Raw genomic sequence first — 27,441 nt, 5'->3', positions numbered from 1 at the left:
TGAAATTATATAAGCCTACAGAATTACTTTATAAAATGTTATTAAAGTAATCCAGTGTTTGAGTCTTTGGCTCTCAGGAAATGCTTTTCAAAAGTGCTGTTGCAGTCAAAAAGACACTCAAACTCTGAAAGGATGTCCAGAAGAAAAAGGACTTTCTGTTTAACCTATGTGTCCCAACCCTTCCAGACATAGTGCAAGACTACCAGACCTTCCTAATATACCTGGAGAAGTATCTGAGAAGTTTCACTAAAATGAGTAAGGGGGTAGAGTAATTTCTACTGAAACATTCACACCAAAAAAGTAGTATTTACGTGAAAAGAAGGTAGTTAAAAATTGAGCAGCAGTGTAAATTAGAGCCTAAATTGGGGAAATTAGATATGCAACCAAGTGCAGTGCAGTTTCATATCATATGTGCTAGGAAGTGTGTTAGGAGGCAACGGTGCCATGAATAGGCTTCTTAAAAGAGGTTGTTAAGTGGAGTTTTGAAAGATAGGTAGGTGTTTGTCAGGTCGTCAGAGAGGAGCATGGCATTCAACGCCATTTGCATGTGGTCCAACAAGGTAGCGAAACTGTAAGAAATATAGTTCAGCAAGATTAAAATGCAATAGGCGTTGGAGCAAAATGTGAGACAGGAGAGGTAGACATGGGCCAGATCCTGGAGACCTTATGCTAAGGATTCTGGATTTTATCGTATTGGTAATAAGGAGGCTCTGAAGGATTTAGAAGTATTTTTTGTCCTAAATAACAGCTTTACCGAGATAAGGTACCTGTTCAGTGATGTTTAATATATTCACAAAGTCGTACACCATCAGCACTACCTGCCTCCAGAACATTTTCATTACTCCAAAAAGAAATTTTGTACCCATTCCCCGTCATTCCCTATTCTCTTCTTCCCCCCAGCCCCTGGCTACCACTAATCTACTTTCTGTCTCTATAGATTTGCCTATTCTGGACTTCTGTATAAATGGGATTGGGATTATATAGTATGTGGCCTTTTGTGACTGGCTTCTCTGAAGGGTTTTAAGCTTGAGAGTGGTAATGTTTTACCTTCTAGAGAGTTTAGTTTTACAGCAGTGTGGAGGATAGAATACAGAGGGCCAGACGAATGGCAGGAAGGGTTATGAAGAGACTCCTGTTGTAGTTGTCTAAGTCCTAAATCTAAGGCAGAAGGCAGAAGATGGAGTGTCATATCACACAGGAAGTAGCATTAGTAGGCCTCTGTCACAGTTGAATGTGTTGGGTGAGGAAAAGTCAGAAGTATGAGTTGTCTCTCAGGTTTCTGGCTTGGGTAACTGGGTAGATGGGCTGATAGATGATACCATCTATTCTTTTTTTCCCAAAGAAGATGGCTGAGCTGATGAATATCAGTAACACAAGCATTTACAAAGATTCTTTGACTTATCCTGAGAGGTCAAAACTAAATGGACTCAAGAAGGATTCCTGGATAACAAGATTTATTCAGAGTGTATTAAAGACAATTAGGAGTGGTTACTGTGTGTTTTCCCTTTAGAGCAATGTTTCCCAAATTGTATTCCCTAGAACATTTGTTACGTGAGTGGCACTGTGGAAAGGATTTTTTTGTCAAATATATTTGGGAGGTATTGTATTATATATCAACTTACAAGAGAACATAGACATACTTAAGACCCTGAGTTCAAAGTCCTGCAGTAAAGAAATCTTTAAAAAAAAGTTTTTAACCCAAGGTTTCTGAAACTCACTGAGCACAGAAATCTTTTTTTCACATGTTGCTCTTCCTAGGAACACACTTTGGGAGACTCTGCTTAGACAGGTGGTGTGGGGACAGCTGCCTTGTCCTATGGCAGGTTGCCCCTGGGTTCTTGTCAGAGGCAGAATCCCAGACCGGATGGACCTTTGGTCAGGTCTAGTCTAGTTAGTCCTATGTTAAAGAAATTGCCTACCATTAAAATTCAGTGTTTTTGATTGGGGGATTCCTAAACAGTATGCCATCTCTTGGAGCAAGAGCGACAGCAGCACAACCAGTTGAAACACACGTGGCAGAAGGCCAATGACCAGTTCCTGGAATCTCAGCGTTTGCTGATGAGGGACATGCAGCGAATGGAAATTGTGCTAACTTCAGAACAGCTCCGACAAGTTGAAGAACTGAAGAAGAAAGATCAGGTGAATACCAGTTTTGTAGGACTTGTTTGCCTTGTTAATAAACCACTCCACCCCGACACATGATCATATTTCTTTATGTATATTATAGATTGACTTAAGCCTGAAACAAAGTTGATGCATGCCATTTCAAAAAACATAATAGCTACATTTGAGGGATTTTGCTTTTCAACTTTAGAAATGGCCTTGTCTGGGGGGAAGGGGGAAGAACTGATTTAGAAATGATCCTCTTCAGTCTGCAGGATGCAGTAGTGCATATTTCTGAGAAAATCTTTCTCTGCAGTTCTGTCCAGTTCTCCTAGGGCTCCTGAATTGTGTTAATCCAGGCCATGTCTTTTGTGACATTGCTCTAAAAGCCTTATTAGACAGTGATGGGTGGGGATGGAGAGGCTGAGTGATATGAAAAGGCAGGTGTCTAGAGGGCTGCATACCCAGGATCCTGTTTTCTCCTTATCTTAAAAAACAATTATTTAAATTATATGAGTAATGCATGAATACATTCTCATGTTAAAATATTTTGGTTTAAATACAAAGTGAAAAAATAAAGTGATAAAGTGAAAATCTCCCTTGACATCTCACATACTTCCTTCGCGGAAATAACCACTTTTGTAATCAGGAATAATCAGTTTGGAAGGTAGTATTCCACACCACTTATATGTGTTTATAAGTGTATATTCAGGTTTTTTTTCCCCCATACAACTGAAATCATAGTATAAGTATTTATTCTGTAGCTCATTTTTCTCATAAGCATCATCTTGGATATATTTTCACTTTAGAGATCTATCTCATTCTTGTTAGCTGGTAACATGGATGTACTATATTTGATTTAATCCTTCTCTTTGTAGTGGGCATCTAGATGGTTTCTTCTTCTTTTTTTTTTTTTGTCATTTTAAATAGTTTTGCAGCTAATATCCTATACTATGTTGTGTATGTGTGCAAATATTTCCCTAGGATAGCTGTGTAGAAGCTTTTGTAGGTACTGTAAGAAATATTTTAAATTATCTTCTGTAACTTAGGTTAGATTTTGTTTTTCAGAAGTTTCTTCCTTTTTAAATTTCTTTTCTCTTAATTGATTCATTCATCTTGTGTGTAGACACAGTCAACTTGAGGATTTAGATTCTAAAGTACAGATACAATCATGCTTTTCCTGCTTCCCATTAGAATAGTCTAAATTCCAGAACTGGTCATTTAAGGCCTATGTGCCAGCGTTGTGCTAAGGCTTTATATGTAAAGCTTTATCTCATGTGGTTCTCAAAACAGAAAAACACACAACAAAAGTTCCCATATGAGATAGGGACTAATGGCCTATCTGAGGGTTGACTAATCTCTGATTCCAGAGTCTAAGCACTTAATCACCACCCCCTTCTCCATGTACCTCACTGCTCATGTGCCTGCCCTCTTTTTAGTCACATGAGATTATTCAGTATTCCCCACATGCCTGCTCTTCCTTGCCCCTCTCCCTTTTACATACTTTTCTCCCTGGAACCCTTGCTTGTCTCCTCTCACACAATTGGCACTCATCTTACTGATTCTTCAAGATCCAGCTCAAGTGTTACCTTCTTTCGGCCCCCCTTTCTAGCTCCCTCAGATGAAATCTTTGTTTTCTCTCCTATAGAACCTTGTACATGCTTATATAGTGATGTAATCGTGTATTTGTCCCTCCCCACTAGAGTGTTTTGCGGGGGGGGGCATTGAAGGTATCTTTGATCTTTGTTGAGTGAATTATTACATCAGCTTCAATCATTCATTGGTATTTCATATAAGTTTGTACATGTTTCAGATGGATGTATAATGCTGTAACTTTTTCCTATTTGTTTTACATAATAAGCCGAAGGAACATTCTATGTAAATTTTCTTTCTCAAATCACTTGAAGAAGAGGTGGGTGATTTGCTCTCTTTTGTTTTGCCTTTCATGTAGTATACTTGTATATTTGTTTTGAGTGGTTAAAGAACTGTGGGAATCATTAAGTATAGATTACCTGGGTAATATGTATTTTTTCTTCCTAACTTTTAGGAGGAAGATGAACAACAAAGACTTAATAAGAGAAAGGATCATAAAAAAACAAATGTTGAGGAAGAAGTAAAAATACCAGTAGTGTGTGCTTTAACTCATGAAGAATCTTCAGCCCAGTTATCAAATGAGGAGGTATAATGAATCTATAATTAAAATCATCGTATACTCAGCGTTAACCATTTTTAGCTTCTCATACATCAGTTAGTTACATTGTTCATATGGGAAGTGGGTAGTAGCTACTAGCTGAAAATTAGATAAAGTGATAATACTTTATTTTCAACTGTTTTTACAGTATTATAGGTAGTACACTTTGAAACACGCAGTTTCTCTCATGGTCTGCGAAACAATTAGACGTTCTTTTTTCTAGCGGTTCCAAAATTAAAACGTTAGAAGAAAATTTAAATAATATCTGCAAAATCTTTTTTGATATGAATAAATGTTTCTAATACTTCGAGCTTTTGTTTAAAAGAGATTTTATCTAAAGTATTGAAACACTTAATTCTCTATGGCCTGTATTTGAGTATTATCAAGTATTAGATCTTAAGCCCTGAGAAGAGTGTGTGGGGTTTGGCAGATTGTGATGGAGTAGGGTAGAACATTTCAGGTATTGGGAATGGGCAGAGTAGAGAGACCTGGAGGTGGAAAGTGTAAAGTGGTGTTCCTATGGCCTCATCGCCTCTCACCCACATGTGGCAAGGGCCTCCTCATTACATTTTCTGTCTTCAGCCTGTCCCATTCCACTGTACCCTCAGCATTACTGTCAGATTTATTTTTCTTAAGTGCAGCTGTAGTCAGGCTACTCCCCTAGTCAGAACCACCACTCACTCCCATTACCTACATAATTAAGTGCAACTTCCTCACTCAGACAGTCAAGACCCTTCATAATATGCACTCTCTTTTAGCCACATTGCTCATCTTGTTGTGCTATACTCTCTGCCTTGCACATTGGTTCCTTTACCTGGAATGCTTACCTCCCTCTGCCTTTCTGAGTTCTGGAATTCTTCTATTCATCCTTCAAGACTCAAGCTGATATCTCTTCTTCAGGGAAGGAAATGCTTCTGTTAATTGACTTTAGGGTAAAAACTAAGTTCCCCAGCTTGCCATACAAGGGCCTTTGGAGTTGAATTGACCCTTCCAGCCTTAGCATACTCTCCACTTCATCACAGCCAGACGTTTCTACTAGCTGTCCATGCTCATGTGCATTGTTTATACTGTCCCTGCTGTTTAGAGATTCATACTTACTCCCCCACCACTACCTCCTTTCCCTGCCTGGTGAACCAGTTTCAGGTAAATTGGATAAGGGTCTTTTCTCACTTTCAAAGGTATTATGTTTCTGTTTAGTTTGCAGATTTACGCTGAGCCATGTAAAATCTACTTGCTGGTGGCTCATATTTCCATGTTTATGGATTATTTGACATTGAAAAAATGCTTTAAAAAATCCTAGTGGACACTGAAAAGTATGATGTAATTGTTTTTGTACATTCTTTCTCTTGGCTCATACACTGAGAACCTTGCCCTGATTCTGCTTTGTCTTTTTTTTTAAATAGACTTCCAAGAGAATGTCTCAATTTTTGCGTACTGCCAAATATTATGTGGTTTCTGCATCATGCAGTCCTGTGTCCAGGAATGTTTGGCAAAGTTTCAAACTTAAAAAAAAATATTTTAGCAGGAAAACAGGAAAAGGAAATTTGTTGTGATTTACAGTGAAGCACTTAAAATTTTTTAATAGTGTTTTAACAGATTTATACTGTATATTGTGCATAACATTTTCTGACATTGAAATATAGCCTTTCAGATCTGATGTTTTGCAGTTTGAATGTTGAATGTACTTGTTTTGTATTGAGAGGCAGTGACAGTTTACTTTAGCCTGTTGATTTAAAGTTAATATGGAATGCTTTGGAGACTTAGATATATTGCTAAAGCCACTTAAAATTTGTAGGACCCTATATCTTCTTTAACCTAAATGCTTAGAATATGCTTTTCTCACCACAAAAGTAATATGTATTCATTATGGAAAATCTGGAAAGTACAGAAAGTCATACAAAATAAAAATAACTAATAAATTCTACTAGCCAGAGATACCACCACTAACATTTTGGTATGTACCTCTCCTTTCCCTCTTTTTCCATTTCCAAAGGTAACATATGTGTGTTTCTATTTGTACTTTTTAAACATAATACAGATTGTAACTGTACATGATGTTTTATGTACATTTTTTCCCCCACTTAAATCTGTCTTTAAAGGTTTTGGCACATCAGTAAGTGTTTTCCCCCACAATGATATTTAATGACTAACAGTATTTCGGCATGTAAATGTACCATAATTCCTTAGTCTCCTACAAATTGATTTGTGCCCAGGTTTTAATTTATAAAGGTGACCAAGTGGTGACATAGAGAGGTTAATGCCGTTGAACAAAAAGTTTAATGTTATAGTCCCTCTAGAAATGAGAGTCATGGTACACTGTGCAGAGTCACATGGAGAAGCACCAGAGTTGGTCATGAAGTAAAAGCAGGAGCAAGGGGAAAGCATGGACCACAGCCATTATTGGGAGTTTTGAGGGAAAGGTAGGGCAGGGTAAATAGCATAGGACTGGCTAGTTTGAATAAATCCAGTGGGCTTTGGGGCATAGAGTCTATCTTCAGTTTTCTGGTACCTGGCCCTGGGTTGATTTAGAGCAGGGGAAATACTGGCTTGGTGTGTAAGAGTTAGATAAAGGAGTTGGTTGGGAGTATCGACTTGAGATTGGCTGATTTAGATGTGAAAGACATATTCATAGGTAAGTTGTTTATTATTTCTAGGAATTAGCTAGTTTGGAAGAGGCAGTCTCTCCTCAGCCAGCAAGGCCTTCAAAAGGTCAAAAACATCATAAAATATAGAAAAGAAGCATGATTAACACACTAACGGATAGTCAATTGTTTCATTTTTCACTAGTAAAAAAATTTTCATTATTATGAGTAATGCCATAATGCTATTATATATAATTCTTCTTTGTATAAAAGTCATGGACTTACCTGATTACTTCCTTCATGTAAGTTCTTGGGAAGAGAACTGCTGAGTTTAAGAGCATAAGCAAACATATTGTTGAATCATCTTTCAGAAACAGTGTAACAGTTTACATACCCCTACAAGTATATGTTCCTTATAAGTATTGTTATCAGCATGGTAGTCTGGTGTTTTTTAAATGGCCCTCACAACTTTCTTGCCCCTATCCCCTTCCTTCTTTGGTGTCACAGTAGCATTGTGTTAATATATGATAGCATTAGATGTCGTGTTCCTTTATAAGCTAACAGAATGCTCTCTCTCCAATTTTTATTAGGGTGCTTATTTGGGACCTTTGCCATAGCTAGCTCAGTATATACTAGATTTGTGTTCCTCAGCCATCGGAATTTCACAGATTAAAAAATCTTAAAAAAAAAATTTAAAAAGAAGTAAATGGAGGAATTAACATAAAAGTTGTCAACTTTTTATTATACCAAGTAAGGATATTTTTAAAACATTGAAAAATAATCTGTATTTTAGTCTTTTCCAGTTCATAAAAAGAAGGACATTTAACAACAAAACGTAGAAAGGATAGTATCTTAAAATAAAAGCCAGTTCTTTAAATTGAATAAATTTAGTTTCAAGAAAAACTTGCTACATTTTCCTTGCTTTCTGATTTTCCTACAAACTGTGCTAGAATGGTACTGGTGTGCTTTTTTGACTTTGGGAGTGTGCTGCACCACATTAAAAAAAAATTGAAATGGAATTCACATAACAAAAAATTAACCATTTAAAATGTGCAATTCAATGGCCTTTAGTACATTTACAATGTTGTGCAACCATTACCTGTCTAGTTTCAGAAGATTGTCATTGCCCCCAAAAGAGACGAGACCCCTTATATCACTAAGGAGTCACTCCCTACTCTCCTTTCCCTTTAACCTCTGGCAATCACTAATTTGTTTTTGGTCCCGGTGGATTTACCTATTCTGGATATTTCATAGAGATGGAATCGTACAGTGTGTGACCATTTTCGTCTGGCTTCTTTCACTTGATGCAGCCTTATTTAACATGTTGATTACACCTTGCTTGAAACTTAGTTTCTAGCGTACAACATTATCCTCATTTCCCTTCTGTTCTGGGTACTCCTTCCTCTGTCCCCAAAATGGACAAAATTGATGTTTCTCAGGGCCTTGCCCTTGGCTTTCTTCGTATCCTACAGACTCATCCTAAGTGTTCTGATTTGCTGCCGTGGCTTTAATTATTACTGTATAGTGGTTACTCCCAAGTCTCTATCTAAAGACTTCTTTGTCCCTCTATTGGGTGGACGTCTCTACTTGGATATACAGCAGGCACCGCGTGTTCCATATACCCAATACTGAATTTCAGGAGACCTTCCCTGATTCTTATGTCTGGGCTGAATTCCTCTCCTTGAGCTCCCAGAGCATTCAGTACATAGCTGTAGCCTGTCATTTTATTGAATATGATATTCTAATAGCCTGTTTACTTGGTTCACTTGTTTATTTTTTTCATGAAACTAAGCATTTTGAAGTCAGAGATTGTTCACATTTGTATCCTGAGTGCTTGGTTTAGTGCCCAGGATATAGAAGACACTCAATAAATGTTTGTTCAATGAATATATGAAGGCAGCACACTAAAGATTGTCATGTGTAACGTGTGGCAAAATACTTTATAAAATATGGTAGTTTTTCTCTTTGAAAATATCAGGAATTGTCTAACTGGCAATGTATTTTCACATTTCAGGAGCATTTAGATAGCACCCATGGTTCAGTCCATTCTTTAGATGCAGACTTACTGTTGCCATCTGGGGATCCGTTCAGTAAATCAGACAATGACATGTTTAAAGATGGACTCAGGAGAGCACAGTCTACAGACAGCTTGGGAACCTCAGGCTCACTGCAATCCAAAGCTTTAGGCTACAACTACAAAGCAAAATCTGCTGGGAACCTGGACGAATCAGATTTTGGACCGTTAGTAGGAGCAGATTCGGTGACTGAGAACTTTGATACCGCCTCCCTTGGGTCACTGCAAATGCCAAGTGGGTTTATGTTAACCAAAGATCAGGAAAGAGCAATCAAGGCGATGACACCAGAACAAGAAGAAACAGCATCCCTCCTGTCTAGTGTCACACAGGGTATGGAAAGTGCTTATGTGTCTCCCAGTGGTTACCGCTTAGTCAGTGAGACAGAATGGAATCTCCTGCAGAAAGAGGTGAGTTATCTTCCTGGCTTCTCCTCTGCTTACTTTGAGGGATACTGGGTAGCTCTGGATTTATTGTTCATTCAAGAGATGGTCCCTGGCGTCAATGCTCGCACTTGTTGCCAGCAAATGAGTGTTAACCTGTATTGTCTGAGCCTTATCATTGTCTGCTTTGGCTGTTCCTGGTGATTATGACAGAGAAGGGAACTGACTAGCTGATTGTGTTAAGTGTGAACTTCTCCACCTGAAGTCACATCTCTTAAGTTGGAGCGATCTGCTTGAATAGCATAGCTAACTTTGTGTAGCCCGAATTTGGTTTCCTTGCAGTTTTCTATAATCTCAGTGTATTCCAAGATGCATATTCTTTCATCTTTCCTTGAGGTCTAAAGTACAAATGCTTTTCAGCAGTTGATGCTTAGAATGAGTTTAAGGAGGGGGTGGAAAATATGGGAGAGAAGGGAAGGCAACCTTTAATGAGGTTAATTTTCCCTCTAATAATATTTGCAAACTCAGAAGTAGGATTAGGAGATAAAAACTTAAATATGTATTTGCATAGTGCTTTACAGATTACAAAGCCTTTTCACATACCCCTTCTCTTTGAGCTTCTTGATAATAATGAGACAATCAGGGCATGATTTTCTCCAACTTATCTGGCTCAGAAAGGTCAAATGAGTTGCTCAAGTTTCCCCTTCGACTTAGTAGCAAAACCTGGGTTAGGATACAGGTTTCATGACTTCCAGTGCTTTCTTTTACTCAGGGCTACTTCTCTTTAAAGAAGCTGTTGATTAGCAAGTGGTACAGCTTATTAAGCCTGAAAGAAACTGTTCTCCTTGGTCTCATGCAGAACGTTTGGGAAGGTGCTATTTAATTGTTTCATACCTCCTTTGTGCTTGGAGCTGGTGAAATGGTTAATTTGCACTCCACCCTTCCCCATCCCCTCCCTTGTTGGGTAGTATTGATTTAAATTGTGAGTGCCATGGTGTAGTACCTTGTGCTTTCCTTGTGTTTCCCTCAAATGCGGTGTTTTGTGACCCTTAGCCTCTTGATGATAAAGTTGTGTCCCTTGTTTTCCTGTCATACTTATATTGAACTTATGATTTTTTAAAATCCAGCTCTCTATTGTAACTACTTGCCATAAGTCCCTGAATAACTTGTTTACTCCATTTTCTACTTTGAGTAACATAGGTAAGACTGCACGTGTTCCTCAAGTATGTGATGTAGACTTGTTTTGTTCTGCCTGATAAGAGGTAATTTTGGTGCCCTTCAGGTACATAATGCTGGAAATAAACTTGGTCGACGTTGTGATATGTGTTCCAATTATGAAAAACAGTTACAAGGAATTCAGATTCAAGAGGCTGAAACAAGAGACCAGGTGAGTTTCTTTTGGGGTGTGCGAAATTGGTGAGCTGTTGTAGTTTTCATTGGAGGTGTTGAATTAATTGCCCTTCACCCCTCCCAATTTGCTTTATGAAGTATATTCATCTTGTTAAGTCTGAAATAATCTGGTACGTGCAACGTCAGTTACATTTCCAGTGGGAGCACACTATAGAATTTTTGCTTTTGTGTGTCTTTGCTTCATTAGCTTGACCAATACCACACAGGTCAGCTCAGCTGGCATATCTCCTCTCCCAACCTGTTCCTTCTGTCCAAGGCCTAGAAGTGTTATTGTCAGGAATGCATGCACACGGAAAGTGCTTTATGATACAGAGATTTAGGGAGATAAGGGGTTGGGTTGACTGTTGCTTCTAATTGGATAAAACTTAATTGGATATTACATTAATCAGTATTTGTACTCTTCATTGCTTATTGCCTAATTCTTGTCATAAATTTGTTGAAGTAAGTTTAATTTGCAGGGTCACAGAAATTAAGATTTGGTAGATTAGGTATGCTGAAACTGACAAGTACCTTTCCAAATACAGTGCCTAATAATGGGTTCCCTGATAACATTTAGGAAATGATGTAGAACTTCATGAGAGTAAACTTGTGAAAGTATAGGTAAGGAAAAAATAACTTTTTTCTTATATTTCCAAATTGTTCTTTGGTTATTATGGAGAGTGTTACCCTAGTCTTCAAAATAAGCTTAAGCAGGTTAGAATGATAGTTTAATATTTTCAGATGCCTTTGGCATTAATTTTCTCCATATATGCTTTATTTTTTAGATGGCTTAGAGGTAAATTTCTAAAGCTATTTGTGAAACCTCTATATCAGTAGTTGGTCTCTGATAGTGTGGTATAGGAATGTGGGGTATCTTGGATTCCATAGTCGTGTCAATAGACATTTTACTCTTGCTTCATCTGTGCAGGCACTTCGCTGGGTTCTGAGTATTCAGATACAGAGGGAACACCGTACTGCCCATAGGGAGCTTTCAGTGTTGCAATCCAAGCCATCAGTTCAATATGGTTTGTTCCTGTACATGTACAAGTAGAACTAGAGGATGAGCAGAGGCATCTAAATTAACTGTGGGCTGTTAACTAGGGAAGGTAACAGTTCAGCTAAGTTTGTTTTAGAGCTAGAGTAAAAATTAATTAGGAAAAGAAGTGGAGAAAGGGTGTTCAAGGAGAGGAAATGTATACAAAGGAACAGTTATGAAGGAAAATTGTGTGTTCTAGGAAGTATGAATAGTTTATGTGGCTGGGCATAAGGGGGGGTTGTGTGTGAGAGAGAGAGAAAGAGAGAGTGGAGAGAGAGTGGGGGGAAAATAGTGGGAGAGGAGGCTACAAACGGAAGGCCATGATGAGATCATGGAGGGAGGGGTGTGATGACTGAAGGGATTTAAATTTTACCCTGAAGACTTTGGGAGGCATTTAAGGATTTTAAGTAGGGAAATGATATGATTTGACTTTCATTTTAGAAATATTTATTGTGGTAGAGTGGATTATAGATTGGCAGCAGAAAATAGAGTCAGGGAGGCCAGTGCCCTAGCCTAGAAGACCCAGGAGGAAAAGCAGATATTTTCTAATGAGATAATGGATATGAAGAATGTTTTGTTAACTGTAAAGCACAGTATAGTTGTCGAATGAGGTAATTCATCTCAATTTTTTCCCAAATTGACAAATTTGTTTCTCAGGAAAAAAGATTAGGTTTAAAAAAATTTTCTGGAAGTAGGGATTTTTTTTTAAACTTATGAAAATTCTGGTACTTCCTTCTAATTGACGTTTAAAATTGCATAGGTGAAAAAGCTACAGGTGATGCTAAGGCAAGCAAATGACCAGTTAGAGAAGACAATGAGAGATAAACAGGAGCTGGAAGACTTCATAAAGCAGAGCACTGAAGATTCAAGTCACCAGGTAAGTGAGGGTTTTAGAATGTGGCCCCTGGGAGATGACTGAGTTGTTTAAATAAAAGCGTTTTGAAAACCTAGTAAGGTTTCTTTCTTGCCCTGAAGATCTGGCAGTTCTGTTTTCCCTCAGATAAGAATATCTCAAACTGATCTTTCTCTGGTGTCTGTTTTACAGATTTAAGGAAAGTAACTTTTGCAATAACTCGTTAGTAAATATCAGGAGGCTCTGGTTCTCTTTTCCCCTTTGACTTTTATTAGGTTTTTCTGCTGCACAAGAAACCTGCTGACAAGAAAGATGCTAGTTATCTTCTTTTTGACTTTTTGAAAAATACCATGCATAGGAAAAAATGTGACCGTATACAGATGTACCAAACACATCTGAACTAACATCTGTGTAACCACCAAGATCGAGTAATAGAAAATTAGCTAGTACCCCAGAAGCCCTCACTTTCCCCCTCCACTTACTACTTCCTCCCTAGAGGTAATTACAGTCCTAACATGGAACACCATTAGATTAGCTTTGTCTGCTTTCTTATTTTAACAAATGAATCATATAGTCCGTATTCAATGAATGACACAATCATTCATTGTGTTTGTCTTCCTCCATTCAACATTGTGAGGTTCCTACTCACAAATGTGTGTGGTAGTTGTTATTTTCATTGTTGTATACTCGTACCATTGTATAGATATAATTTATCCATCTTAATGTTATGAGCATTTGGGTTGTTTCCAGTTGTGGGATATTATGAATAATTCTACTTTGAAATTTCTGTATAGGGCTTGTTGCACATGTTGCTGCTGGGTATGTGCTTAGGAGTAGAATGCCTGGGTCAAAATGTATGTCAACTTTTGGAGATAACAGTGCCAGAAAGTGGTTGTATGAATTTATACTCTCCCCAGCAATGTATGAGAAGAATTCCTGTGGGTCCGCAGTCTCGACAGACTTCATTTTGTGTTATTTTAATTATAGCCATTTTGGTGGGTGTGTAATGGCATTTCATGGTGGCTTAGTTTGTGTTTCTCTTACGACCATTGAGGTTATTTAGCATTTTTCATGTCTGTTAGCCATTGGGATATCATTGTGTGTGTGTGTGTGTGTGTGTGTGTGTGTGTGTGTGTGTGTTTGTGTGTTTGAAATTACTTTTCAAGTCTTATGCTTGATATTTTATTGGGTTGTCTTTTTTTTTTTCCCCCACTTTTCTGATAGGAGTTCTTTATATAATCTTATTAGAGCCTTTTGGTGATGTGTCCCAAATGTCTTCTACTCAGTACCTTAGATTTTCATTATTTTAATGGTGTCTTTTGATGAACAGAAGTTCTTAATTTTAATGTAGTCAAATTTACTGATCTTATCTTTATGATGAGTGATTTTTATCCTGGTTTTTAGAAGAATATTTTCTTACCCTGGGGTTATATGAAGATATTTTCATGTATTTTGTAGAAGCTTCATTGTTTATAGCCACTCACATTTATATCTAAAATCCATCTAGAACTGACTTTTATGTATAAGCTGTAGATATGGGTAAATTTTTATTTTATTTTTTTCATATGGAGAGTCAGTTCCTGTACCATTTAGTGAAAAGGTCACCTTTTTCTCACTGCTCTGCAAGATCATCTTTGTTAACTATCAAGTGAATGTACATGTGTGGGTCAGTTTGAGGACTCTTTTATTTGGTCTGTTTGCCTATTTTTGTGCCAGATTCTGTGCTGTAATTTATAGTAAATTTTTCATTTGTTTCTTTAAATGAAACATAAAGTTAGAAACTTTACAGTTTAGAAACATATAGTTTCTAAAAACTATAAAAGTTTTTCTCTGCTGAGAACTATGTTTTCATTCGTTTCAACAGTATTTACCTTGACACCAGGCAGCATAGTTACAATAGCTACTTTAAAGTCTTTGATGAGTCCAACCTTGGTCATCATGGGGTTGGCATGTGTTTTCTTTCCTCTTGAGAATTGGCCACATTTTCCTGATTGTTTCTATGTCAAGTACTTTTAGATTGATCTTGGAGATTATGAATATTTTATTGTGAGACTCTCAGTTCTGTTAACCTGATTAGGTTCGTTCATAAGTTCTGTCTTGCCTTCTGTAGTAGGTAGTTCTAATGTCAGTTCATTTTTAAAAGCCTTTGCAGTGCTCTTTTGGATGTGTCCATGTATGTATACAGCTCAGGGGTCAGTGTGAGACTTGTGCTGGTTCATGCACAGAATTAGGGGATCCTTTTTCAAGCTCTTTTCTCTCAGTACCACTCTACTTGTCAGCTCATGGGGACCCTGTCGTGGCCCTGTGATCAGAAAAACAGTTGTTTGTCCTGTGCTGCTGCATCTGTTGTGGCTTCACAACTGGGGCAGCTCTTAGATTCATGCTGGCAGAAAATAGGAAAAAAACCCCAAATAAGTAGTAAACTGCAGTATGAATTGTTTCTTCCCGTTTTGATTTCCCTCCCTAAACTGTCTGCTTTTGCTTATGTTTTAGAGTCCTCAGGTAGTTGCTTTTTGTATTTTTTCCAGAGTTTTTAGTTGTAATAAGGGGAGAGAATGGCCTTGGTGGGCTTAGTCCATCTTGGACAGTGCCAAAAGTCTCCGTTCTCTCATATTTTTGTTTATTAGACATATCTTTTTCTTTCCACCTTTATTCAAAAAGGATACTCTGTGGTCAGGTATAGAATTCTGAGTATTTATGATATTTTCTTTCAGCACTTTGAAGTTCTTATTTCATTGCTTCTGGCTTCCATGTTTCTGATGAGAAGTCAGCTGTAAGTCTTATTGTTGTTCCTTTGAAGGTGAAATGTTATTTTTTCCGTGGCTGTTGTAAAGATGTTCATTTTGGCTTTTGTTATTAACAGTTTCACTGTGTTATATAGCTAGGTGCGTCTTTCTTCATATTTCTGCTGTTTGGAGTTCACAGGGTTTCTTGGATCTCCGAGTTAATGTCTTATATCGTGATTGGAATATTCTCAGCCATATGTCTCTTTAAAAATTTGTTTTTATTGAGATAAACATAAAGTGCATAAATCTCAAGTGTACAATTTGGTGAATTTTAATGCGTGAAAAATTTTACGAGGGTAATAAATCATCATCTGCATCAAGATACTGAACATTTCTAATACGCTCATGTTCTTTACTAATAAGTAAATACCCCACCTGCCTATTCTTAGAGGTAGCCAGTATTCTAACTTTTAACACTGTTTTAGAATTGCTTGTTGCTGGACTTCATATAAATGGAATCATATAGTATGTAGCCTTTTGCATCTGGTCTGTTGGGTCATTATGTCTGTGAGACTTATCCATATTGTTCTGTGTGTAAGTAGTTAGATTTTAATGTTGTGTATATTCTGTAACATGAGTATACCATAATTCATTTATCCATTCTACAGTTGAGAGATATTTGGATTGTGTCTGGTTTTTGGATATTGTGAATGAATACACTTTTTAACATTCTTGTACATGTCTTTTAGTGGACATGTGGACTTATTTCTCTCAAGTATACATAGTAGTGAAATTACGGAATTTTTGAGTTTTTGCACAGGTATATTTTTAGCTCTACCAGCTATTTCCATTGGCTGTTACTTCTTCAAATATTTGTATATGTTAGATGTTCGCATTGCATCTGCATGGCTTCTTTAATCTCTCTTCTGTATTTCCCATCATTTTTGTTTATTATCTTCATATCACTAATTTTCTCTTCAAATAGGTCTAATCTGTTAAACTCATCCATTTTATTTTTAATTTGGATAATTGATTTTTTTAGTTTATTTCCATTTGGTTATTTTTCATCGTTTCCATTTCTCTGGTGGTTCTAAATTTCTGAACAGATCAAATATAGTTATTTTAAAGTCTGTTTCTAATAACATATCTGGATTCATTGTAGCTCTCTTTTTGTTATCTGTTTTGTTTTTTATCATTTCCTTTTGTTTTTTATCAGAGTCTTTTATTTATTTTTAATTAATTTTTGGCTGTGTTGGGTCTTCGTTGCTGGGCACGGGCTTTCTCTAGTTGCAGCAGGTGGGGGCTACTCTTTGTTGTGGTGCGCAGGCTTCTCATTGCGGTGGCTTCTTGTTGTGGAGCATGGGCTACAGTAGTGTGGCTTGCAGGCTCTAGAGCACACACTCAGTAATTGTGGCACATGAGCTTAGTTGCTTCGCGGCATGTGGGACCTTCCCAGACCAGGGCTCAAACCTGTGTCCCCTGTATTGGCAGGTGGCTTCTTAAACACTGCGCCACCAGGGAAGTCCCTATCACAGTCTTTCCTTGTGCATTCTTAACTTGAGGTACTAGACATTATATGTGAAAATTGTTGAAATAAAGCCATTTTTCTTATGAGAGGCAGGCAACTAGTTGTACTAACAATCCTGGATCACCTTAATACATTTATGGGAATTGAGATTATATGAAGTTGTGAAGGTTGGATTATTTTAACTTCTTCCCTTACTGTAGGGTGTGTCCCTTTGGAGACCCAGTCCAAAGTGCAGGGTGTTTACCAGGGATCCCTTTGTGTATTGGGTCTTGGACTCTTAACTTTTGCCACCCTGTGCTGGGGTTTTCAGACGCTCTGCTCAGCTTCTCAGTGCTGCCTCTGCTTCTTTTGGAGTTGGCTCATGCTTCTGGAGAAGAGCTGTTCCAGATGCTGCACCCAGTTCTCCATGTGTCTTCATTCTGGTCCTTGGCTCTGTGATTCTTTTTTGCCTTGTTCTCCCATGGCTTCATGTAGGTGTCTTTCATATTTTTGTCTGGTTTTCTTAATTAGCAGGAAGGTTGGTTCACATCACCTATTCTGCCACTACTGGAAACAAAATTCTGACAATAATCATTTTTTAAATGTCTAAACAAATTTATTTTGGTTTATTTTGTAACTCTTATGTATGAGTCATCAACTTTCACATAAACCCCTCATCAGGAACACTAAAACTAATTCAAGAGAGTTTATCATGTGTCTTTTGCTCTTAAGTAAACCACCTTAGAATACTGCAGCTAGTTCAGGGAAGATTCATTTATCCTTTAAACTGGGGTTTTTTTGTGGACAGAGTTTCAAATTTTTTATTGATTTTTAATTAGCTCCTTTAAGAATAATATTTATAACTGTGTCACATGGATTAGTATCTATGTCTAGAGACGCATATAATGCTGTTGTTCATGTATGGCAGCGTATGACCCCTGGGGACTTTGGGTACTGCTTTGTGTCATCTGAAAGGCTGAGGCTTTGTACACAGTAGATGCACACATATCTGTTGAATGATAGATGAGTGGGGTTTGATGAGCTAATAAAATCAGTTCTGGACATTAAATAAGCAGGAGATGGAAGAGTTAGTTTCAGAATAACCAGATTCCTAACTAAATTCTCTGTGTATGAATTTTTTTTTTCTTTCAAGATCTCTGCACTTGTCCTAAGAGCCCAAGCATCTGAGATCTTACTTGAAGAGTTACAACAGGGGTTTTCCCAGGCAAAGAGGGATGTTCAGGAACAGATGGTAAGTTAACATTTAAATAAACATTAACTATGTTAAATATATTCTATCTTGAAATAATCTTTGATGTGACTTTATCTTCCTGGCCAAAGTGGTTACCATTATCTTCTCCAGAGCCTATAGAACGTTAGTAATAGACAAGATTATGTAAAGACATTATTCTCTTTTTAAACCTACCTCTTGACCAAAAAAATTATCACCTTTAACTTAATTTTTCTTTGATTTGAGAAACCTAAATAAAATAAACTATGGACCAGCATTTAATTTTTAGCTCTAAATACAAGCTAAAAGTTGAAATCTCTCAAAGCCCTAGGAGGTACAGCTTTTGAGCAGTCACTGTGCTTTTCCTGGACAGCTAATATATTTAAAACAACCTCAGTAATTTCATAGGGTTTATGATAAAACATGTACCATAACTGCTGTGGCACTGGAAAACTTCCAGAAGGCTGTCAATTTTGAGAGGAATAGGAACAGAGAGCTTCTTAATAAGAGCTGCATTGAACCTCTGCAGAATTGTTCTCCAGCTTTGGGCCTCTTCCTCAGCAGTCAGGCTCCACTTGCCTTGCTCTTCCTTTTTCTCAAAGTTGGAACCCTGCATCTGATGGCCCTTCATAAACTATAGCAGAGTTGGTCCTGCTGGGGTGATCCTACAGAGTTGCCTCTTGTCCAGCTCTTGCAGGGTTGACAGAAAAACAAACTCCAAGTTGTATGGTAATGGTTTGTTTTTGATTGGCATTGGGTCAGTATCTGAATGGCCTTTGAGCTGATCCCTAAATGCTGATCCCTCAACATGTCTGTTGAGAAACATCTCACTAATCAATGGCCAGAGAGAGTTTCATATCTTTTCATTAATTAGAGAATATGAAATAATAATTGTTGATCTCAAGGACACTGTTAAATGCTGACAAAGTTTCATAGTGTTTAGCCTCCTTACAATCCCTGTCCCTTCTCATCTTCCTTCTCATCTTTTAAAACTCACCTGCTTTTGCTAACATTTTTCAAGTTGATTCCACTTAAAATGAACATATTGCAGGTGACATTGAAGAATTGTTGAAATTAAGGTTGAGGTCTTGTGAACTTTAATATCTTACCATTTTCTTGAAATTAAGGTTGAGGTCTTGTGAACTTTAATATCTTACCATTTTCTTGAAATTACCTTTAAATGTTCTTACACTGAGAAAGATAAACTCAATTTCTTAGGCCCCTTCAAAGAAGAGTAGCTGTGGTAGTGGTTGGGATCTTGATATTTCCCCCGAACTATTTATTTTGAAAAATTTCAAACTTAGAGTTGTTTATGGAGTGAACATTCATAAAATCTTCACTTAGGTTTACCAGTTAATATTTTGCCACATTTTTACTGCTTGCAATTGTTTCTCAGTCTCTCTCTTTCATGTATGTGTATGTTATATTACATATGTATTTGTTTATTTTTTTGAGCCATTTGGAAATAAGTTGTAGACATAATGACACTCCTAAATATTTCAGTATGTGTGTCCTAACAACAAAGAAGTTTTTCTGCATAATCACAATACTGTTATTATATGCTTAAAATGTAACCATTGACCCTGAAAGTCCTTGATTGCTTTCTAGTGGAGGTTTTACTTTTTGATCAAGGAACTAGTCAAGGATCACATATTGTATTTTGTTGTCATGTCACTTTAGTCTCCTTTAATCTAGAACAGTCACCCACTTTTTGTTTTTGGCTTTTATGACATTAACATTTTTGAAGCGTCCAGACCATTTGCCTTGTAGAATGCATGTGTCTGATTATTTCCACATGGTTCAAGTTAGACATTTTTGGCAAGAATACTACATGGATGAAATGATTCAATGGAAAGTTCATAACAAGAGGCATGTTATGATGGGTGGTTCCATTGTTGGTGATGTTAAGTTTGATCACTTGGTGAAGGCGATCACAATCGTTTTAGAATGACTACATTAATATTGCTACCAACAGCAAACTTACTAAGTGAAGTTCAGCATTTCTTTGTTGGCCCTCCATATCCACGGTTTCCACATCTGTGGATACAGAGGGCTGACTGGAAGTGACTTGAGCATCTCAGTTTTTGGTATGGGAGTGTGTCTTGGAACCAGTCCTCTGTGGATACCAAGAGACACCTGTAGTTCTTTTTACCCTTAGAATGTTATGCCAGGTAAAGGTTTACAGTCTGGGTGCTGTGTTCAAAAATTACTTGAAATGATTTTTCTCTCTGTGGTTGTGTTATCAATTTGATACAAACAGAAACAAATGGAGCTATGTATTACATTTTTGGATTTTCTTCTTTCTTAATTGACTTTTTTGTTTTTTGAACATGCAACATGGTTCATAAGTCAGAACTATAAAAGTATATAAACACTCAGAAGTTTCACTTCCATTCCCTGTCCCTTTCACCCTGTTCCCACCAACTCCTATACATGCTCATTTAAATTTATTTTTGGTTTATCCTTGGTTTTCTCTTTACAAAAATAAACAAATATAAACATATTCTTCTTTCCCTTCTTTTATATCCAAAATGTAGTGGGATGCTAATATTTTGTTGTAAATGGGTTGAAAGTGAGCATAAAGCAACAATTGATTCTGGTCTGAAATAAATAAGAGCCAGTAGAATTAACCAAAACTTATGCATGACCTTGCCTGCCTACCAGCAGTCTATTTGTCCTTCAGGATGCAGCAGTCACCTTTTGTGGGAAATGTTCTTGAACCCTCTCCACTAATTAGGTACGCTTTGTCCTTTTATCACTGCTGTACCCATTGTCACCCATTGTAACCGAGTGTTACAGCACTCGTAGTATGGTTGGGTAATTTTTGGTTTACTTATCTTTCCCTCCACTGTACCATGTGCTTCTCTAGGGCAAAGTCTATCTTTTATCCCTGTATTCTCCATGGGCAGCAAATCGCCTAGTGTAGAGTAGTAGCTGCTGAACAAATGTTGGATGTGGAGTAATCTACACTTACGTATATGTTCAATGGTTAGTAGTAAAAATTAGCAGAAATACTTTTGCAGAATTTTATCTTATACTCAAATTAGCTGGACGTTTATATTGATATAAATTCATATGAAATACCTAAAATTGTTGTAAACATCAGCAAGTGGAAGAAGGAACGTGTTCCATTTTAAGAATGAGCCGCTCAAATGTCCTGCATTTCCTAAGCATAAAGCCTCTTGATGGCGTCTAATATTTGGGGTTCTTGGGCCATTCACAGTGATCCTGAGCCTGAACGTATGTATATGTAATGAAAGATGAAGATACTGCTTTTTGTTTATCCCTGCCTCCTGTGGAACGCATGCTGTGAGGAAATAGGAGTTGTCTTGGAGTACACACTTTTTTTGATATAAGTCTTGATTACGTCCACCTCTTCCATTGAGCTAGAGATGCTGGTCCTAGGGATATGGGGGAAGAAATTCATTACTTTTAAGCTGTTGGTAGAAACAGTGGAGAATAAGCTCAGATACTTGCTTCATTTCCTGTCCCCCTGAATATATGTAAGGGCTGTAAACCAATAAATCTCTGAGCTGCTTTTTTTAAGTCTTACAGAGCTTTATCACGTACTGTCCATCCTCAGCCCTTATTTCATTTGGCCTTTGTTTTTCTCTGGTGCAGTTATCAGCAGATAGGATTTACCTTTCTGGCTGTGATTAGTATCTTTTTCTATTTTAGGCAGTGCTGATGCAGTCACGGGAACAGGTTTCAGAAGAGCTGGTGAGGTTACAGAAAGACAATGACAGTCTTCAGGGAAAGCATAGCTTGCATGTGTCATTACAACAAGCAGAAGACTTCATTCTCCCAGACACTATAGAGGTAACTTATTTTCTGTAAGATCAAAAATGTAAACAAGTACATTTTCTGAAATGGCTACAAATTCTTTTTAAAAAAGTCTACAAATAACAAATGCTGGAGAGGGTGTGGAGAAAAGGGAACCCTCCTACATTGTTGTTGGGAATGTAAGTTGGTGCAGTCACTATGGAAAACAATATGGAGGTTCCTCAGAAAACTAAATAGAGTTGCCTTATGATCCAGCAGTCCCACTCTTGGGCATATATCCAGACAAAACTATAATTCAAAAAGATACATGCACCCCTATGTTCATAGAAGCACTATTCATAATAGCCAAGACATGGAAACAACCCAAATGTCCCTCAGCAGATGATTGGGGGCTTCTCTGGTGGTGCAATGGTTAAGAATCCGCCTGCCAATGCAGGGAACGTGGGTTCAATCCCCAGTCTGGGAAAACCTGCATGCCGTGGACCACCTAAGCCCATGTGCCACAACTACTGAGCCTGCGTGCCACAACTACTGAAGCCTGTGCGCCGCAACTACTGAAGCCCACATGCTCTAGGACCTGTGTGTCACAACTACTGAGCCTGTGTGCTGCAACTACTGAAGCCCGCGTGCCTAAAGCCCGTGCTCCACAACAAGAGAAGCCACCGCAATGAGAAGACAATGCACCACGACGAAGAGTAGCCCCCGCTCACCACAACTAGAGAAAGCCTGTGTGCAGCAACGAAGACCCAATGCAGCCCCCCCCCCAAAAAAAAGATGAATGGATAAAGAAGGTGTGGTACATAGTATACAATGGAATACTACTCAGCCATAAAAAAGAACAAAATAATGCCATTTGCAGCAACATGGATGCAACTAGAGATTATCATACTCAGTGAAGTTAAGTCAGAAAGAGGAATTCCATATGATATCACTTATATATGGAATCTAAATATGACACAAATTTATGAAACAGACTCACAGACATAGGGAACAGAATTGTGGTTGCCAAGGGGGAGGGAGGGTGGCGGAGGGATGGACTGGGAGTTTGGGGTTAGTAGATGCAAACTATTGCATATAGAATGGATAAACAACAAGGACCTACCATATAGCACAGGGAACTATATTCAGTATCTTGAGATTAACCATAATGGAAAAGAATGTATGTTTATGTATGTATAACTGAGTCACTTTGCTGTACAGCATATATTAACACAATATTGTAAATCAGCTATACTTCAATTTGAGTGAAGTAAGTGAGAAAGAGAAAAACAAATACTGTATGCTAATGCATATATATGGAATCCAAAAAAATGGTACTGATGAACCTAGTGGCAGGGCAGGAATAAAGACACAGATGTAGAGAACGGACTTGAGGACACGGTGGGAAGGGGAAGCTGGGACGAAGTGAGAGATTAGCACTGACATACATACACTACCAAATGTAAAATGGATGGCTAGTGGGAAGCATAAGGAGATCAGCTCCGTGCTTTGTGACGACCTAGAGGGGTGGGATAGGGAGGGTGGGAGGGAGGCTCAGGAGGGTGGGGATATGGGAATATATGTATATACATAGAGCTGATTTCACTTTGTTGTATAGCAGAAACTAACAGAACAGTGTAAAGCAATTATACTCCAATAAAGATGAAGAAAAAAAAAAGGATTCCCTGGCGGTCCAGTGGTTAGGACTCTGTACTTTCACTGCTGAGGGCTCAGGTTCAATCCCTGGTCAGGGAACTAAGACCCCTGCAAGCCACGTGACGTGGCAAGCAAACAAACACATACATACATACATACAGGCTTTATTGGGATGTAATTCACATACCAAATAATTCAGCCATTTAAAGTGTACAATTCAGTGGTTTTTAATATATTCTCAGATGTGTAGCCCTCACCACAGTATTTTCATCACCTCAAAGACAAACCCCTTACCTTTTATTCAGCCCTTCCTCCCCAAGGCTTAAGCAACTACTAATCTTTCTGTGTATAGGTTGTCCTGTCTTTCTTTCCTATGAATGGAATCATACAATTTGTGGTCTTTTGTGTCTGGCTTCTTTCACATATCTTAGTGTTTTCAATGTTCATCCATGTCATACCATGTATAAGTACTTCTTTGATTTTTATGACCAAAAAATTATACTCCACTATATGGATATTTTGTTTATCCATTTGTCTGTTGATAGATATTTGGGTTGTTTCCACTTTGGACTATGAATAATGTTGCTATAAACATTCATGTATAGGTTTTGGTGTGGACATATGTTTTCATTTCTCTTGGGTAGAAACCTAGGAGTGGACTTGCTGGGTCATATGAGAACCCTGTTTTATCATTTGAGGATTTCTCCACATCCTCACTAACACTCATCGTTATCTCACATTGTGATTATAGCTATCCTGGTGGGTGTGAAATGGTATCTTATTGTAGTCTTGATTCGCATCTCCCTAATGGTTAATGATATTGAGCATCTTTTCATGTGTTTATTGGCCATTTTTATATCTTCCTTGGAGAAACGTCTATTCAGATCCTTTGCTTACTATTTTATTTATTTTTTTGCGGTACGCGGGCCTCTCACTGTTGTGGCCTCTCCCACTGCAGAGCACAGACTCCGGAAGCGCAGGCTCAGTGGCCATGGCTCACGGGCCCAGCCGCTCCGTGGCATGTGGGATCTTCCCGGACCGGGGCACGAACTCATGTCCCCTGCAGGCGCACTCTCAACCACTGCGCCACCAGGGAAGCCCTGCTTACTCTTAAATTGGGTTATTTGCTTTTTATTTCTTTGAGTTATAAGAGTTCTTTATATATTCTAGATACAAGTCCCTTATCAGGTAGATGATTTACAGATATTTTCTCCCATTCTGTGGATTGTCTTTTTCATTTTTTTTTTTCATTTTCTTGATGGTGTCCTTTGAAGCACAAAAGTTTTTAATTTTGATAAAGTCCAGTTTATTTTTTTCTTCTGTTGCTCATGCTTTCAGTGTCATATCTAAGAATCCTTTGCCAAATCGAAGGTCTGTATTATTCTTGTAGGACAAGATTGAGAGTACACCAGAAATTAAATATTTGAAGGGGGTCACCATGCTGGCTCCTTGTGATATCTGTTTTTCTATATAGCACTTAGGGCACAGCACACTCAGCCTCCTGTCTACCGATAATTTTTATGGCATTTGCTCACTTCCATTCTTTTGTGGTTGGGAGAATCAGGGCTGCAAACCCAGACGTTTCCTGAGACATTCATAAGTATCTCCTTAACTTTTTCCAGACTTTATATTCATACGTTTTATTTTTTTATTTTTATAAATTTATTTATCTTTGGCCGAGTTCGGTCTTTGTTGCTGTGCGCGGGCTTTCTCTGGTTGCGGCGAGTGGGGGCTACTCCCCTTTGTGGTGCATGGTCTTCTTATTGTGGTGGCGTCTCTTGTTGCGGAGCATGGGCTCTAGGCACACGGGCTTCAGTAGTTGTGGCACGTGGGCTCAGTAGTTGTGGCTTGCAGGCTCTAGAGCTCTCAGGCTCAGTAGTTGTGGCTCACGGGCTTAGTTACTCCGCGGCATGTGGGATCTTCCTGGACCAGGGCTCGAACCTGTGTCCCCTGCATTGGCAGGTGGATCTTAACCACTGCACCACCAGGGAAGTCCCTCATACATTTTAAAACCTTTCAACATCATGAAAAATACCATCTTAGGCTAAACCCAAGTAAACACTACAAACAGTATAGGCAAAGATGAGATTTCATAGAGCAACTCTCAAAACGAAATAGAAAATATATTTCCTGTAAGATCCTTCGGTTCTTTTTTTTTAAAAGAAATTTATAATTGTTAAATTTTTAAAAGTCAGACATTACAGAGATTTATAGTTTTGTAAGTAACAGTTTTTCCTAATCCTACCCTGAAGATTCAACCCCTACTGTTTGGACCTCGTTCTTTTTTCCCATATAGATTTTAACATGACTCTTAGTTTTTGTTTTTATTTGCTCATTTACACAGGCTCCGTTGCCTACCCTGCCATTAGCTCCTTGCTCTCCCTCTCCTTTCCCTGTCCTCCCCCAGCTTGTGGTCTCAGCTCAGGTTACTGACACTCTGGAGAGCTCTCTCTCCTTTCTGAACTGGTGACTGATCTCATCAAGGAGAAGGTGTTGGGGACCTGTCTGTTTTTGCTGTCAGCATACCACTTCCCACCTCTGTTAAACTTTTCACTTGGCAGGAAAGGTTCCTCTCTTCCATGTTCTATAAGGACTTTTTGTACCTAGATTTAAAAAAAAGTCCACGAATCCTTGAAGGTTATAACCAGTCTAGCCTGTAAACCTTGATTCTGTAATAAATCTTATGAAATTTTTCTTGATACAGTTTTTCAAGAAAAACTGCCTTTTTTTTTCCCTGCTGTTCTTTAATTTATATATACATTTGGTAGTTATCTAAGAATCCCAGTTTTTACTTTAGAGTTGCTTTAGGATATAATTGGGAGGATATTTGCGGGGGTGGGTGGAGGAGGAATTTTAAAAGAAGACAACAACAATTTAGGGAAAAAATAAAATAAGATTTAAACTGAATTTATTACAGAAAAACAGCTGATCACCTTAGAAAGCCTCTTTTTGCCATACCTGCCTCTGGCCTAACAGTACTTTGCTTTTGTGGTAGGTGTTCAACAGGTGTTTGTTTGAATGAATAAATGAATAAGTAAGTACATTTTGTCCTCTTGGAGTTCATACTTGCTTCTGAGTTTCAGTCTTTTTGGTCCTCATTCACTAACTCCCTTCAAATTTAAGCGGGTAATAGTGGAAGTGTCTAAGCTATTCATAGTGAATCCCACATTGTAAGTCACTTCAAATTTTAATTTTTCCATTTATGAAACAGTTTTGAGGGAAAAATATGTAGTTCACCCATACACGTTTTTTGGTTAGTAATGTTATTTCTTTAACATACTGAATAATAACATGGCATAACACCTGCCCCTTGAAGCCAAGAGTGGGTTGGAGTTCAAAGTCCTAAAGTTTGAACCGTCTAAAACAACATCTGAAATTCTGGTTGCAGAAAATCTTTAGCTTTTTTTGTTTATTTTCTTTCACCCTTATAAACCATAAACCCAATATCCATTTGTTTCTTGAATCTAGGCGCTCCGGGAGTTGGTATTAAAATACCGTGAGAACATCATTAATGTGCGGACAGCAGCAGATCACGTGGAAGAAAAGCTGAAGGCTGAAATACTTTTCCTGAAAGAGCAGATTCAAGCAGAACAGTGTTTAAAAGAAAACCTCGAAGAAACTCTGCAGCTAGAAATAGAAAACTGCAAGGAAGAAATAGGTGAAGATAAAAGTGATGTAGTTTAGAATTGAAGGCACTAAATAAAACTTTTTCTCTGGTTATAACAGTCTTAGAATGTAGAAAACAAAAAAGTATAGGAAAGAACTAAGTAAGGACTCAGTCCTTTTCTCTGGATGTTGATATATCCAGTGATTAGGAGTTAAAAAAAAAAACACCCAAAACTCATCTTTTTAGGGGCTCTGGTGGCCTCTCTGGCAATTACTAATAGATAGGAAATTCAGGACTTGAACCCAGACACTGGGGAATATGAGTAGATGGGTGGCATTTCCTT

The 27,441-nt window shown here is 38.0% G+C and overlaps 1 protein-coding gene across 2 annotated transcripts in view; it reads left to right on the top strand.

The window, feature by feature from the left end:
- RABEP1 (rabaptin, RAB GTPase binding effector protein 1) overlaps positions 1-27,441 on the top strand; it is a 248,969-nt gene that overhangs the window by 213,796 nt on the left and 7,732 nt on the right. For both annotated transcript variants that reach the window (XM_060290445.2, XM_030861643.2), the window contains 8 exons: positions 1,961-2,139; positions 4,151-4,282; positions 8,891-9,358; positions 10,614-10,718; positions 12,517-12,633; positions 17,996-18,094; positions 21,752-21,892; positions 26,960-27,149. In XM_060290445.2, the coding sequence (XP_060146428.1) occupies positions 1,961-2,139; positions 4,151-4,282; positions 8,891-9,358; positions 10,614-10,718; positions 12,517-12,633; positions 17,996-18,094; positions 21,752-21,892; positions 26,960-27,149 (1,431 nt within the window). The remainder of the gene's footprint in view (positions 1-1,960; positions 2,140-4,150; positions 4,283-8,890; positions 9,359-10,613; positions 10,719-12,516; positions 12,634-17,995; positions 18,095-21,751; positions 21,893-26,959; positions 27,150-27,441) is intronic.

Source organism: Globicephala melas, chromosome 20, assembly GCF_963455315.2.
Source record: "Globicephala melas chromosome 20, mGloMel1.2, whole genome shotgun sequence".
NCBI lineage: Eukaryota > Metazoa > Chordata > Mammalia > Artiodactyla > Delphinidae > Globicephala > Globicephala melas.
The sequence above is the reverse complement of the archived record's forward strand: the minus strand, read 5'-3'. Positions and strand labels throughout refer to the sequence as shown.